The 17,007-nt window shown below is 36.3% G+C and overlaps 1 protein-coding gene across 3 annotated transcripts in view; it reads left to right on the plus strand.

The window, feature by feature from the left end:
- The window catches only part of IFIH1 (interferon induced with helicase C domain 1), a 55,207-nt gene extending 38,785 nt beyond the window's left edge, over positions 1-16,422 (plus strand). The window contains exons 7-16 of one of the 3 annotated variants that reach the window (XM_004743961.3): positions 634-851; positions 2,281-2,397; positions 4,283-4,406; positions 5,194-5,472; positions 5,842-6,101; positions 8,668-8,817; positions 11,666-11,827; positions 15,008-15,198; positions 15,723-15,816; positions 15,915-16,422. In XM_004743961.3, coding sequence (XP_004744018.1) covers positions 634-851; positions 2,281-2,397; positions 4,283-4,406; positions 5,194-5,472; positions 5,842-6,101; positions 8,668-8,817; positions 11,666-11,827; positions 15,008-15,198; positions 15,723-15,816; positions 15,915-16,094 — 1,775 coding nt within the window. In that variant the 3' untranslated portion in view covers positions 16,095-16,422. The remainder of the gene's footprint in view (positions 1-633; positions 852-2,280; positions 2,398-4,282; positions 4,407-5,193; positions 5,473-5,841; positions 6,102-8,667; positions 8,818-11,665; positions 11,828-15,007; positions 15,199-15,722; positions 15,817-15,914) is intronic. The other 2 variants (XM_045066819.1, XM_045066818.1) reach the window with 2 other exon arrangements.
- The last annotated feature ends 585 nt before the right edge of the window (positions 16,423-17,007 follow it).

Consider the following 17,007-nt stretch of genomic DNA (forward strand, 5'->3'; position numbering starts at 1 on the left):
TCAAGCATTCACTGGACTTTCCATTTACTTTTCTTTTCTAGGTACCAACAAGATTATTTTCATATGCTAATGGAAACTGTTAGATATGCTATCTTTTCCATAGAATGAAATATAATCCTTTCTATTTTGTTGGGGAAGGGAAGAGAAAGTGAGAGAAAGGGAAAGAAGTATAAATAATTATTATAATAATTGTAATAATTGAATGTGATGTTAAAACAAGGCAAAATTATCTCTGTTTAAATGACATGGTTCTCATTTGACATTAAGAAAAAAACCCTCTTCAACTTTAAATGTTTCATTAAAGAACGAAAGTGTAATCCTGATTAATTTGGGGGAATAAGGCAAGGATTGAATTCCATCCTGTGATACTTTTACCTTTATAAACTTTCCAAAACTAATCTTTTAAGTAGGGATAATAACTAACAAGAACAGTTTCATAATTAATATACATGGACCTCTGGATGTAAAGGTGACTAACACAGTCACATTGCCCTCTTAAAAAGTGAGGTCTGCGCTAGGATTCTGCTCAAGAAAAGACATTCCCGTGGCAGTTCAGTTTACTACCTTTAAGGTACGTTTTTTCACTCTGCCTTGCTGGTATGGACAAATGAACCATTTGGATTTTCTTTTAAGACTTTTCCCTCATCGTCATTGATGAATGCCATCACACCAACAAAGAAGCAGTCTATAATAACATCATGAGGCGTTACTTGAAACAGAAGTTGAAAAACAATAAACTCAAGAAAGAATGCAAACCAGTGATTCCCCTACCTCAGATACTAGGACTAACAGCTTCCCCAGGTGTTGGAGGAGCCAAAAGGCAAGCTGAAGCCAAGGATCATATTTTAAAAGTAAGCCATTAACTTTATGTAATACAACAACAGCAAGCACAGCAACAACGACAGCACCCTAAAGCAAATGCCAGTGTTTCCCGGGCTTTTTGAGTAAGATTAATCCAAGTGCCATGGAGTGCATAGAAAAAGGTATTCTATGATCATTGGTTAAGTGAAATCATTATGTTTTTGCTAAACATGTCTTCTACAAAACAGTAATATGCCCTAACAAGTTACTATGGTACAGAAAAACACCACAAAAATTATGGAGTACATATAGAATCCATGAAAAATTGAGACAAATGAAATACCTTATTTTATTTATTTATTTATTTATTTATTTATTTTTTAAAAGATTTTATTTATTTATTTGACAGAGAGAGATCACAGTAGGAGAGAGGAAGGGAAGAGATCACAGAGAGAGGAAGGGAAGCAGGTCCCCCGCTGAGCAGAGAGCCCGATGTGGGACTCGATCCCAGGATCCTGAGATCACGACCTGAGCCGAAGGCAGCGGCTTAACCCACTGAGCCACCCAGGCGCCCCAGAAATACCTTATTTTAAATATTTAATCTGATCGTTAAATTTGATGATCCATTTGATAAAGAAATATGCACAATTTATGAAAATTTCTAATTTTCATAATACTCCATGAGTTTCAAAATTGCATATTTTCTTCTGTGCCTTTTTTGTTCTGTGTGATTCTCAATTTCTGGGTAATTCAAATTAAATGAGAAACAGTTATGAGAATCGCTAGTTGAGGCTGTACTATTTGTCAGCTGACCACAAATGGTAACACCACATCAAGTACTATTGTTGATTTCAAGTGTTAAGTGAATTCAGAGTAACCTAAGGCAGAGTAATTTATTGTTTGCATTTGACAATTGCATTTATAGTTTAAGTCCTTTACTTGAAGTTGAATTCAGTAAAAGTCATGTAAAACAGACAGAGGCATAATTATTTATTCCAAGATATAATTTATTATGGGATTAAGGACTAACACCACTCTAGATCCAGGCACATCTAGGTTTTCGCTAATCCTAGCCTTACATTGTCCTCTTTATGTGTGGAAGAAGGTGGTAATCTAATCCAGGGATGACAAGATGACCTTTAAATGTATTATATAATGCGGTTATCTCATAGCCATTCTCTGCTGATCTCTGTAATTTGCTACACTGTTTCCGTGTCAGTTTTTCCAGCTGGCAAATGGAATTTAAGGAATGAAAATAAATACACTTCCTTTTCTGGAATTACCCACCAAGATTTAGAAGCTTTTTTTTTTAGTCCATCCAGATAAATGTATTGGTTAGTCAGATCTACAGTAAAGCAATACTAAAATGCTATATTTAGTTAGCCACTGTCACTATTTGTTATATAAAAATAATTCTACATTAAGTCAGTTGAAAAGGAAAAGTAAATATTTGAATATCGAAAAAAATCTCTTTTCCAGATATGTGCTAATCTCGATGCATGTACCATTAAAACTGTGAAAGAAAATATTCATCAACTCAAAGACCAAATAAAAGAGCCATGCAAAAAGTTTGCAATTGCAGATGACACCAGAGAAGTATGTGCTTAAAATTTTATATTTATTAGATTTTTTGTTTTTTTGTTTTTATTATGTTCAATTAGCCAACATATAGTACATCATTAGTTTTTGATGTAGTGTTCAACAATCCATTATAATACCATACTCAACTGAAAGATGCACAGTTTTTTAATACCAACCATATGAAGAATATTATCTTAAATTTTTTGCAAAATAAGTTACAGTTTTATTCTTTTTTTAGTTATGAGGCAACAAAACACTGCTGCAAATTCTATCTTCCAGCCTTCTTTTAGTTTTTCAGTTTATGTGAGGAGAAGCTTGACTACATGTGAGCCGTGGGGTTGGGATGGAGAGTTCAGTTGTATAGCTGTATAGTTGTATAGTTGTATAGCTGAACTAGAGGAATTACTGTAGTTTATTTTATTCTTTTTACTTTCTGGGTGAATTCCAGCACTAGTTTTTTGACGTTTCACAGAGCCATTTTGTTGCTACCAGGTTACAGTTGGTAATGATAATGGGAATCCTATCTAATTTGCATATTTACTTTCTTAAGACAATACTGACATGGTAAAGAAGTAAAATATTTACTTTGATGGTGCTTTTGCAATGAGTATTTTCACTGATTATAAAAATCAACTGTGTTAGTTTGGACATTATGACCAGAATATTATGTCAATACTTTCTTTTGTAAAATATAAAAAGCATGGTAAGTTTTGCTCTATGTACTTGATAAGAAGTATAATCACTGAAAATCTACCTCAAAGGATATTAGGATTAAAATCATGAAATATGTATAGTAGACAATATTGTATTTCAATTGTAGTAGGCACTAACCCAATGTTCCTGACCAATCTCCATAGATCAATGTTTTGGAAATTCTAAAGATGACTACTATCTATTCCAGCTGAACCAGAACATTTGAATATTCTTGATTTTCCTTTACTTCTTATTACTTACTCAGTTTTACTTAAAAATTTAAAAGCATGTTTCTACTCATAATCATTTTAAAAAACCCCACAAAACCATCAGGATATGTTTTTAAAAAAAGTTGCTGTCTTACTTTTTAACTGACTTATTTTGATACACTTTTTATTGAAGTATAACAGGAATGTAGAAAACTACAACTTCATAGGTGTACAGATTGCTGAAATGTTATAAGATGAATATATCTGTATAATCAAAATTCAGATTAAGAGACAGAACATTTTCAGCACCCCCAAAACCCCTATGCCTCCTTCCAGTCACCCAGCCCCCAAGGATAACTACTATCCTGATTTCTAATACCAAACATGGGTTTTGACTGACTCTGGACTTTACATGAAATCATATAGTATGCACTCTTATGTGTCTGGTTTCTTTTTTTTTTAACTCTATCTCTTAACCTGTTTTAAAAAAAATTCCAGTTGGTTAACATACAGTGTTAAATTAGTTACAGGTATACAATATAGTGAATCAGCACTTCCATACATCACCCTGTGCTCATTACAAGTCTACCTCTTAACTTTTTATTTTGGTAAAAATAATACTGAAACCAAATCTTCCAAAGAGAATGTTTCTTAAATTACATTGCAGTCTTTCCAAATATGGGGGCATTGCTTTAATACATATATTTTAAAATTACTATTAGCATTCAAGGTGCACATTATCCATTAATTTTATTTTTGTGAAATTTTTAGAATGGAAATTCTGGTAGCAGTACCTAGTGTTGGTGTATGTGTGTGGCTTAAGGGTGGATTACTGATAAAAAATACATGTACAAAGAGGTGGTCAGAGATTAACTTGTTACTTTGTCCAGACAAAGATTCTGAATCAAATTTATTATAACATGGAAGTTATTTTAACAAAGATAATGTTATTTCTTTAACAATATAAGCATGTAAAAATAAGTATAATTTATTTTTAGGATCCATTTAAAGATAAACTTTTAGAAATAATGAACAAGATTCAAAGTTTTTGCCAAATGAGTCCAATGCCAGATTTTGGAACTCAACCCTATGAACAATGGACCACTCAAATGGAAAAAAAAGGTAATTTGGGTTTTGACCTAACAGTTTATTCCATGTTTATGCCAAGATTTCAGATGATATGTCATATATTCTCAACCAAACTGAAAGCAAATGGAATATCAAATGAAATTTCTGTGTTTGAAGTAGTATAAGGATGAACACGTTCTTTTTTTTTTAAGGTTTTATTTATTTATTTGATAGACACACAGCGAGAGAAGGAACACAAGCAGGGCGAGTAGGAGAGGGAGAAGCTGGCTTTCTGCTGAGTAGGGAGCCTGACGCAGGGCTCGATGCGGGGCTCGATGGGGGGCTTGATCTCAGGACCCCGGGATCATGACCAGAGCCAAAGGCAGACGCTTAACAACTGAGCCACCCAGGTGCCCCAGGATGAACATGTTTCTAATACCTCTAATACATGTTTCTAATACCTTATCTAAGGAAAGACGCACCAACCCATCCATTTTCTCTTTATTTCCAGAGTCTTTCACTTATTGTATGTTTTACAGGTTAAGATAAATATTATTTTTCTGTCTCCAAATGCAAACTCAACTGAAATGTTTTCCGTGTCATTCCTCTGAGTCAGCACAGATCAGGTCTGTGTTCTTGCTGACCCAGAACTCAGGTAGCCAGTCTAGGGGTTGGAAAACTTTCAGAGCTCAAGGCACATTTTGAGCCTTACCTTGGCCATCTCAAAAACAACATGAAGCCAATTTTGGAGTCAGTATCATAGACATAGTCCAGTCCACATTACAATTTTAAGGAATGTGTTCTACCATGATTTCACTGTACATAACATATTCTTTCACAGCTGCACGAGAAGGAAATCGCAAAGAACGGGTTTGTGCAGAGCATTTGAGGAAGTACAACGAGGCCCTACAAATTAATGATACAATTCGAACGATTGATGCATATAATCACCTTGAAGCTTTCTATAATGATGAGAAAGAAAAGAAGTATGCAGTCCAAGAAGATGAGAGTGATGAGAGTGGTGAGGACGGAGATGGCGGTGGTGATGAAGACGAAGTCGATGAAAAGAAACCTTTGAGCCTGGATAAGACAGATAGATTTCTCATGGATTTATTTTTCGGTAAGAATCAATGTTACGTTGATTGCAAACTCTGATGCATTTGCCTCTTGGTGTGAGCCCGCTGCTTCTCAAGAGCTCTCCGAAAGGCCCTCTTAAAATCATCTTTCATTTTGAAAGAGGAAATCCCACTCATACTGGGGTTCTTTCCCATGGGTTCAGATTAGCCATGAATTGTATAATCACAATCAGTCACTTGGTCATCTTGTTTTATTGTCAACAAGACTGCAATATATTTATTTACTAAGCTAGCCTGATCATTAGATAGCACAAGATTAACGGTAGCTCAGCCACATCTCAGTATCTCATCATATAAAATCTCCCACTGTAATTTATTCACATTTTATAATTCAAACTAATTCTTTTTTAAAGAAAACAGGAGAATGTTGAAAAAGCTGGCTGAAAACCCAAAACACGAAAATGAAAAGCTGACCAAATTAAGAAACACCATTATGGAACAATATACAAGGACTGAGGAATCAGCCCGAGGAATAATTTTCACAAAAACACGACAGAGTGCATATGCCCTTTCCCAGTGGATTACTGAAAATAAAAAATTTGCAGAAGTAGGAGTCAAAGCCCATCATCTGATTGGAGCTGGACACAGCAGTGAGTTCAAGCCCATGACACAGGTGAAAACATCCTTCTATATTTCTTTCATTATGCTCTTATTACCATTCCCAAATTGTTGTGGTCTTTTTTTCCATCAATTCTCTTGCCCCCCCCCCAGCCCAAATAATTTTATAGAATGCTTGTTCTTAAAATAAAATGTGAGCTGAGTAGCAATCTAATCTGTGGTGTCTGATAAACTAAGCTTTGTCAGGAGTCACTTTTTTTCACATACTTGGAGGAACTTTCGAAATTGAGTTTCCTTTGCAAAAATGATTGACATTTAAACTTAGTAACAAAATGGAAAAATGGTTATCATATAATATCAAGTGGAAAAATCAAATCCCCACAAAAATATGTGCATTATAATTAGAAAAATGTAGAATATGTTTGCATAGGATGAGATCTGTAAGGCAACTTGGAAAAATGAAGACATTTCATGTTAGAGATTTGGGACTATGAGTGATTTTCTTTTCCTTTTTAAGATTTGTTTTTGTTTTGTTTTCCTTTCATTATACTACTTATTGTGTGCACAGTAAAACCCATGGGAGGAAAAAAGGCCCTTATAGACATACAAGTATGGCTTGTTAGAATAAAACATTCTTTTAAAGTCGTATTGACCTTGAGTCTTGCTGGACAAGGAGACACTCCAGTTATCTCATGGTCATCAAAATTCAGTCCTTTGGAACAAATTAAATCTGTTTTAATGTTTGCTGGGGAAAAATTTTTTTGAAAATTTACACTATAATGTTCAATATACTCTCTGCATGAACTCAGGTAAAGTTGCCTCGAAAATTTATGCCAGAGAAAAAAAGGACCGTTTTCCTTGGTTGAGGAGCTGACTTCCTCCTTTGTGATGAGAGCTAGATTACTTAATTTGTTTCCTTTTTGCCCTACCTTTCAGGGAGCTCACAGGCAAAACTGAAGCTCAGTCTCACTGCCTCTGTGTTACTCCTTCCAAATAGTACATCTATATTCCTCCACTCCTGTTTTTAAGTTTCTGTCATATTAACTTTAGTATTATGACTTTGGTTAAATATGGCTTCAGCTCCTCTTTGAAAAGAGGTGAGGTACAAAAGGAAAATATGTTGTCAAGTGACTTTTTGCTCTTTAGCCATTTCAGAGTTGGGGGCTACCATGTCAAAATAAAACACACCCCTTCCTTATGTCCCACATCCTCCCCTTGTGAACAGTTGGACTTACTCATTGAGAGAGGGAGTCGGAATTTACCTGAGATGATTTGAGGGACTATGTCTGAAATTCTCATGATTAAAGTTACTCTTTTTTATAAGATTTTATTTATTTATTTGATATATATAGAGAGAGTGCGTGTGCATGAGTGGGGAGTTGGGGTGGGGGAGCTGATGGAGAGGGAGAAGCAGACTCCCTGCTGAGCAGGGATCATGACCTGAGCCTAAGGCAGACACTTAACTGACTGAGCTGCCCAGGCACTCCTAAAGTTGATTTTTTTTTTTAGTAGCACAGACATTTTCTGCTAAAATCCCAAGACTTGTGAACTCTTATAAGCGTACATGAGTGTGAGAAGGAGAAATTATCAGAGAAGACTGGAGAGAGGCTTTTCTGCACAATTCTTCAGCTTTTAGGAGTCAAAAAGGACACACACTGTCTCTAAAAAAAAAAGGGGAGAGGGTGGGAGAATACACTATTGGTCTGACCTGTTTATTTTGTCTAATGTTTCATGTTTGGGGATAAAAGATGGCATAAATGTGCACCAGAGGCCGATTGGACCAACAGCTTTTATGAGTCTGAGAACAAAACCACACTGGCCCTATTGGGCTAGGTTTATGCTTACTCACTTCTCCTCTGCAAGGGCCAGAGTGCTTTCATTTCTTTACTTACATTAAGTTTCAAAATTCAGAGTTTTTAAATTTAATAAGTTATTAAAATTATGTTTTTAATAATTTATTATTTCATTTTTACTTAATCTTTTCTTTGGACACATAATATATTTACCTCTTTCAGAACTAATAAGGTTCAGGGCACTGTTCTCCAGTCTTATTTCTCCCTTCCTGGAGGCAGCCAATGTTTTCTGTTTCTCACATGTCCTTCCAGACATATTTCACAGGTTTCCTGCTCAAGTGACTCTTACAGTGACCAGACATGGCATAGAATGTGTGATTTTATCTGTGACTCAAAATTCAGTGATCTTTAAAAGTGTCACCCAATCTTATTTTCTGAATATTAAAGATTCTGAAGTTCATGTAGTAAAAAGCAAAGCCCATTCTAGTTTCTCATTGCCTTATCCTCTTCGCCACTGAAAGCGTCTCCTTTTTCTTCCCTCCCAAGTCACCCATCAATTTATTTCCTTGGCATAAATGATGGTCTTCCCACTTCCAGACTGGATGATGGAAATATTTTTGTTATTGTGTGGTAATCCCAGATTGGAAATCAAATGTTGTCTCACCATCATGTCTTTGTTCAATGCCAAAAACAGATGGCAGTGAATCCGTATATGATCTAATCCTTTGATTTGCACTGACCAGTTGCAATTTATTATTTCTTCTGCTAATTAGAAGATTTTAATGTGTTTTGCATCACAAAATTTAATTTATTAAACTGTTTCTACAGAATGAACAAAAAGAAGTCATTAGTAAATTCCGCACAGGAAAAATAAATCTGCTTATCGCTACCACAGTGGCAGAAGAAGGTCTGGATATTAAAGAATGTAACATCGTTATCCGTTATGGTCTCGTCACTAATGAAATAGCCATGGTCCAGGTACATTTAATACCTCTAATACGTTAATTTTGGATTTTGTGGTGTGTGTTTGTTTTCTTTTAGCAAAACAGCACAAATAGTTTTGAAATATATCTATTCTCCTTCTAAAAGAGAAACCATTTTGTATCTTATGCAAATATCAAATCATTATATTGCACACCTAAAACTAATATAATGTTATATGTCAATTATACCTCAATTAAAAGAAAAAGAAACCTTGAAGAGCTTCATCCTACTGCCTTTTATGGTGTCTTTTAATTTATATGACAACAGATAACTTTTGTATTTCTAAACAACTCTGGTTATTTTTGTGTCCCAAGACTCTTTAGAAACAGGACACTGGCCTGTCTGTAAGAGTTGAAAGAGGCCCCCTCATCCCTAGGATGTCTGTGATCTCCCAGCTGGACCAGGAATTTGAAGTGCAGTGTCCCTAAAGTGTCTGACAAGGAATATGCACAAACTTTAGGGAGCTCTGCTATTTCTGCATTTTCCTCCCTATTCTTGCAGGTTTTTTGTGTGTTTGGAATTTTTCATAATAACATCTTGGGAGAGGCAGAGTTATACATGCAAGACAAAAGTGAAATGTCCTAATTTCCATTTAGTTTCACTTTTTCTCTATCTTAACCCACATTATCTTAACCATATAATTGTCACCTTTTGTTGAGTATGTATGGGAGTTCTACTGTTAATATAAATAATATTCTTCCTATAACATTAACTAAAAATCTTTTTTATTTTTTATTTTTTAATTTAATTTAATTTTTTCAGTGTTCTAAGATTCTTCTTTTTTTTAATTTTATTTATTTATTTGACAGAGAGAGATCACAAGTAGGCAGAGAGGCAGGCAGAGAGAGAGGAGGAAGCAGACTCCCTGCCGAGCAGAGAGCCTGATGCGGGACTCAATCCCAGGACCCCGAGATCATGACCCGAGTCGAAGGCAGCGGCTTAACCCACTGAGCCACCCAGGCGCCCCTCTAAGATTCATTTTTTATGCACCACACCCAGTGCCCCATGCAATACTTGCCTCCTTAATACCCACCACCAGTCTCACCCTTCCCTCCCACCCCCTTCCCCTCCAAAACCCTGTTTGTTTCTCAGAGTCCACAGTCTCTCATGGTTAGTCTCCCCCTCCGATTTCCCCCAATTTACTTTTCCTTTCCTTGCCCTAATGTCCTCTATGTTATTCCTCATGCTCCACAAGTAAGTGAAACCATATGATAATTGACTTTCTCTGCTTGACTTATTTCACTCAGCATAATTTCTTCTAGACCCGTCCATGTTGAGACAAAATTTGGGTATTCATCCTTTCTGATGGAGGCGTAATATTCCATTGTCTATATGGACCATATCTTCTTTATTCATTCATCTGTTGAAGGGCATCTTGGCTCTTTCCACAGTTTGGCGACTGTGGCCATTGCTGCTATGAACATTGGGGTACAGATGGCCCTTCTTTTCACTGCATCTGTATCTTTGGGGTAAATACCCAGTAGTGCAATTGCATGGTCACAGGGTAGCTCTATTTTAAATTTCTTAAGGAATCACCACACTGTTTTCTAAAGCGGCTGCACCAACTTGCATTCCCACCAACAGCGTAAGAGCATTCCCCTTTTGCCATATCCTCTCCAACACTTGTTGTTTCTTTTCTTGTTAATTTTGGCCATTCTAACTGGTATAAGGTGGTATCTCAATGTGGTTTTGATTTGAATCTCCCTGATGGCTAATGATGATGAACATTTTTTCATGTGTCTGTTAGCCATTTTTATGTCTTCTTTAGAGAAGTGTCTGTTCATGTCTTCTGCTCATTTTTTGACTTGATTATCTGTTTTTTACATGCTGAGTTTGAGGAGTCTTTATAGATCTTGGATATCAGCCCTTTGTCTGTAGTGTCATTTGCAAATATCTTCTCCCATTCTGTGGGTTCCCTCTTTGTTTCGTTGACTGTTTCCTTTGCTGTGCAGAAGCTTTTTATCTTGATGAAGTCTCAAAAGTTCATTTTCACTTTTGTTTCCTTTGCCTTTGGAGACATGTCTTGAAAGAAGTTGCCGTGGCCACTGTCAAAGAGGTTACTGCCTATGTTCTCTAGTATTTTGATAGATTCCTGCCTCATGTTGAGGTCTTTTATCCTAAAGTCTCTTTTTAAAATACATTAAATTGTACCTTGGCATGGAAGAGAAGTCATAGAAGACTAAGATAACCAGATAACCACCAAATTAGGAAATAATTGTATTTCAAGAGTTAGCTTGTTCACAGTTTATTGCACTGAATGCATTTTTATACAGATAATATTATAGTTGGTAGTTAGGTTCCTGGGCCATGCCACAATATTTTCTGTTACTCAAAATGTTCCTAAGTATCAATTTCTAAAGGGTACTATAGAAATTTATCACTATGATGATCATGTTTTCATGGGCAAGGGTGCTCAAAATTCAGCATAGATATCAGGAACAGAACTGTATTCTCAACAGCCATGGTGTCAAGGTCAGAGATATCCATCCCTCCTACCAGGCCGGAGGCGTGTCTCCCTCTTGCAAGTCAATGATGTTGGTGCCCTCATTGAAAGAAGGTTCTCAGGAACAAAAAGGGTGGACAGGATGGTCTTGTATAATTGAAGGTCTTGAGGGTTGTTGTGGTAACCTAACCATCATTGCTCTAGAACATTGTTCATTAAAGTGCATTTTGAATTTCAAAGAAAAGACTTATAAAAAATGGATAATAACTAACTTTACTGAGAAAAGAGAAATTACTTGAAGACTGGCACGTGGGGCAATGAATACCATTCCAGGCCAAAAATGAGAGTGTTCACAGAAAAGCATAACCCTTCATTTACTTGATTTCTTTATGTTCTCAGGCCCGTGGTCGAGCCAGAGCTGATGAGAGCACTTACGTTTTGGTTGCGCACAGTAACTCAGGAGTTATTGAACGTGAGATAGTTAATGATTTCCGAGAGAAAATGATGTATAAAGCTATAGACCATGTTCAAAATATGAACCCAGAGGAGTATGCTCGTAAGGTATTGTTATTGGCCCTCTCTGAATTTATTTTTTACTTTAAAGTGGCTGCATGTTGTTGACATTGATAGTTTTGTGGCTAAGTCTCAAGACTGAAATTATGCTGAATTTTATTTCCAGTTGGGATGAGCTGTGCTTAGTCCAGATTCACATACAAAGAATCAAGATCCATGATGGGCAGAAATTGTCAGACTGCTATTCCAGTGAAATCAACCATAAACTTTGATGATATAAATTTAGTCTGACCTTGATCAGAAAGACTAGTACATCTCACTCATTGAAGGCAACCTGGTAATTTTGGTTTGACTCAATCTGTTTGAACAGGCACAAATTTTTCATTCCAGAAATATTTATGAAGTGTGCCAGGCAATGTTCTAGAGAGAGAACATGGTAACAAATAACACATATAGACCCTTGCCGCATGAGGCCTTTAGTTTATAGTACACATAATGAAATTTGAGGAGGAGGAACAAGAAACAAAAATGAAGCAGGAAATGCATCACATAAGAATAAATGCTACAGAATTAGAATAAGACCATATGAAACAAGTTATTTGATGAATACCCTATAGATTGGGTATTTGGGGAAAGTCTCTTAGAAGGAGAGACATTGAAGCTAGATCTGAATGATAAGAAAATACATAATATGTCATCGGCTGCATCTCACTTTACTAATGTAGAGTCATTTGAGCTGCAAGAGGAATGTAGTGAGGGAAGAATGCATTTCTACAATATTTCAGGAAATCCCCCATACCACTGAATTAAAGACTGTAACTACTATAATAGCAAACAATCCATTTAGAAGAAAATTCACACCCTTGCATATGGGTGTGAATGTTAGTTTCTTAACATTGGAATTGGCTCTACCCTAAATAGAGTTTCACGAAAGGGATGCTTTTAAATTGGTGTGCATTGCTATAACCAACTCCAAGGTTTCCTGGCCAGGTTTCTACACAAACTTATATTTTAAAACCCCTTTAAATATAAGGCAAACCAAACAGTTGGTAATGTCAAATCAAACATCTGTGGCCAAATAATGTCGCTGGAAAGTTAATCAAGTGGATATTTTCAGAGATTGATATTTTGAGACCAGGTGTTTTGGATATACTCTAGGCCATCTCCAGAGTTTATGGGTCAAAATTTTCCAGATTATGTCTACAGTAAGTACAGTGTCACTGGGGGCCCCAAATCACTTACCTTCTTAGGTTTCCTTTGGCTAAGAGACCTGCCCTCCGAAAGCTACTCCAGGCTGACAGACTGAGAGCAGGGATGGCAATGATGCAGGGGCACATTCCACTACTAATCTGTGTGGCTCCCTAGGCAGACATTGCTGCAGTAGACTTTGCTACTAGGTCCCAGTACATCCTTCTTCTGAGTTAAGAATCCTTCTCAACACAATTTTCAGGTAGCTGCTAATAAATGGTGAGCACTGACACAGAAGAGGAGGTCTGTTTTCCATGTCATATACAGAATCTGTACCTAACCAAAAGCCTCTAAACCAGACTACTAGAAATAATGTGAAGATTTGAAGCATTTTCCCTAACAATGACTCAGCAAATTTTCCCATGTCATTACGCTTTATTTAGACTTTGACTGACTGCCGCTGTGCCTCCTGGATATTTAAGTTTTGTAATGTATTTTTGCCCCTCTGATTGTTTCATATTCTTTACTATTTTTGAACTAATCCTTTAGTTCCTGGTGTCCTGGCTGACTCCCCATATATTAACCTTAGATTTATTTTTATTTTTCCTGTCAGACCTATAGGTGTTCCTTGATTGCCCTCCATGTATGTGGTACTATGTCAAATCATCTTTTATCAGCCCACCGAATTATAAATATCTTACAAGAACAACCTAATTAAACTTTTAGGAAACAGAATACTTTAATCTTTTACATTGCTATCATTTACAGGACATTAGTCTTTGTACTTGTCCGATTAAATTATCATATGACCCATGGGTTGCTCACAAGGTTTAGTTCACTTTTTTGTATTAAATACGGCTATCTTGAATCAAAGCCTAAAACAGAGGTGAGAGCCAGGCATGGACCATTCAGCTTTGTTCATCACCACTGATAGTTTACATTTACTAAAACTTCCCCCATAGTCTTCAGGAAAACAATGGCTTCCTCCACAATTTAATATAAATTTTCCATCTGAGAGAGGTTCGGTTTGGAGGTAAATTACTTAAGAACCAGATTTTCCTACTGTGAATTTGTATACATGTGAGAACTGGCCAGTATCTATCTCAAGTTTTGTGTCTCTATGTTGTTTCTGCTATGAAATAAATTGTGCCACTAACCATACAGCCTTGAATATAGGGGTTTAAGGACATACTCTCATAAAAAAAGTCGACTATCTAGATCCATATGATAGCTCCATGATGTCGTGAGGAAGGCAAGACTCTTCTCTTTCTCTCTTCTCTGCCCTTTTAGTATTTGGTTTCCATCATCCAGGTCAAAGATAGTTTTTTGAATTTCAACTGTCATATGCTCATTTTAGTCAGGAAGATGGAAAAGGTAAAAAGTGCAAATTCTGGAAATTCTGTTCAACATCTTATGTTGGAAATGTAGTCATTTAGCTAGCATATTTCCACCCAGAATGCAATTATAGTTCTGTTCCCAGGAAGAATGGACACTGGGTGGGAAACTAGTAGTCTCTGCCACAAATGTGTAAAGAAGAGATTAACTAAGAGAGCGAAGGATCTAGAAATTATAATATGTGAATTTAAAGAAACTGGAAGGCTTATCACAGGTAATAGAAGACTGTTGGTAATGTAATAGCAGTGCTTGTTCTTCAAAGAGATTCCGTGTAAGAGAAGGTTTAGACTTATTTTATGAAACAGAATTAAAACTAATGGTGAGGGAGAGAGTTTAGAGGACAAGTTTTTTTTTTTTGTTTTTTTTTTTTTTTTGTGGAATATTGCTAAGGATTTTCTCACAATAGAACTTGTTTAAAATGGAAGAGGTTGTTTTCAGAACACTTGAGGGTTCCACATTTCCTTGATCGCAGGGAAGGATTATATGTGAAATTCTTTAGGGGAAATCACCTCATTATTTTTATTTCTAGACTATGGCCAAGTGTACATTTTCATAACTATCTAAGATCTCTGAATTCCAGGAGAATTACTTCAGTCAAACTGTGAAAAAAAAAAGAAACACTTTTTTTTTTTTTCCTCAATGCAGATTTTAGAATTACAGATGCAAAGTATAATGGAAAAGAAAATGAAAATCAAGAGAAGTATTGCAAAGTGCTACAAGGAAAACCCATCTTTAATAAACTTCCTCTGCAAGAATTGTGGCGAGCTAGCCTGCTCTGGAGAAGATATCCACGTCATAGAGAAGATGCACCACGTCAACATGACACCAGTATTCAAGTAAGTCCAGGAAGATTCCATTTAGGTTTCTCTGTAACAGGTGAAGTAGGTTATATTGTGAATGTTCTTCCAAAACAGGACAAATGAGACTCATTATTTTTCAGAACTTCCCCTCCATTAGCCCCCACATTATATCCCTATTTCAAATGTCATTTTTTTTTCAAATATTGCACTGGGGCAGGGAGGGAGATGTGTAAGACCCAAAGCCATTTTGATCCAAGGCACATTAGTTTGGTGTATAGTCATATGTGTTCTCACAATTTTGGACAACTTAAATTTCATTAGAATAATAGACCGACTTGGAAGAAGACACCAAAGGCAACGTGACCCTTGAGAGGAGTGTGCAAAAGGGGGCATCTGCTGATGATCTGCAGGGGCAGAAGGAGAGAAGGAATAAAACACGGGATACGCATGCCTGTGGATGACCTTCAGGTCCAACAGCATGCACCCATAGGCTGCATATTTGTCCATTGTGAATTCTCAGAGTTTTGTTTTGTTTTGTTTTTACTTCTTGATAATTTTAGAGAACTTTATACTGTGAGAGAAAACAAAGCCCTACAAAAGAAATTTGTAGACTATCAAACAAATGGCGAGATTATCTGCAAAACCTGTGGCCAAGTGAGTAAATTGCTGTGGATTTATTTTTATTTTGGTCTAAAGGAATTCTTAATTGAATGTGCATTTAATTTTTATTCTCACTGTCTTTTATTTTTCAGGCTTGGGGGACGATGATGGTGCACAAAGGCTTAGATTTGCCTTGTCTCAAAATAAAGAATTTTGTAGTGGTTTTCAAAAATAATATGCTAAAGAAACAGTACAAAAAGTGGGTAGAATTACCTATCACATTTCCTGATCTTGACTATACACAATATTGTTTGTTTAGTGATGAAGACTGACATTTGAGAACCTTTAAAAATATGATCAACTTAACATTTAATATGATGCTGATTAATATTTTTACTACTCCAGAACTGATCAATATTTTTACTACTCCAGAATAAAATCATTGCTTTACTCTGCATTGAGCTGTGTAGAGGAAGACAATATAATGTACTTTCAAGTATCTATCTTGTGGATGGGCAGGGGTAAAGAATACCCACCAGTAATACTCATTAGTGTGGAGCATTATGGTATGTGGAAAGAATGCTGGAGCATAAATGAAGATCCAAGGTATCGCTATTAGTCCTGTCATTGATCTTCAAAATAAAATTAACCAAATCAGTTCATCTTTCTGAACCAGTGTCCTTATTGGTGAAATGGTTATATTATTATTTACCTTGGCTTTTATTAGTTTTCTATTGCTACACAACAAATTACCATAAACTTAGTGGCTTAAAACAACAGCCCTTTATTGTTGCACATGCTCTGTAGGTCAGAGGCCTGGACAGGGTCCTTTGCACAGGATCTCAGAAGGCTGAAATCAAGTTGTGGGGCATGTAATGTTTTCATCTGGACACTGGGTGAAGAATCACTTCCAAGCTCTCTCAGGCCGTTGGCTGTCATTTCCTTATAGCTGAAGATGATGAAGATTCCTGTTTTCTTCTTAGCTGTCCATTGGGGATCACTCTGAGCAACTAGGGCTGCCCTCACCATATGGTCTGCTCACAGGGCCTTTTCTAGCACAACTACTTGCTTCTTCAAAGTCAGCAGGACGATCTCTCTTCTGTGTGCTAAGATAAAATCTTAACTGTAATCAAAAGAGTGACTATTTCATATTTATAGGTCCTGCCCACACTAAAAGTGAGGGGATTTTGAGGGCATATACATCAACAGGCAGAAATCTTGGAGGCCATCTTAGCATTCTACCTC

This window comes from Mustela putorius, unplaced genomic scaffold (genome assembly GCF_011764305.1).
Source record: "Mustela putorius furo isolate JIRA1106 unplaced genomic scaffold, ASM1176430v1.1 tig00003869_pilon_pilon_pilon, whole genome shotgun sequence".
In the NCBI taxonomy this organism is placed as follows: Eukaryota; Metazoa; Chordata; class Mammalia; order Carnivora; family Mustelidae; genus Mustela; species Mustela putorius.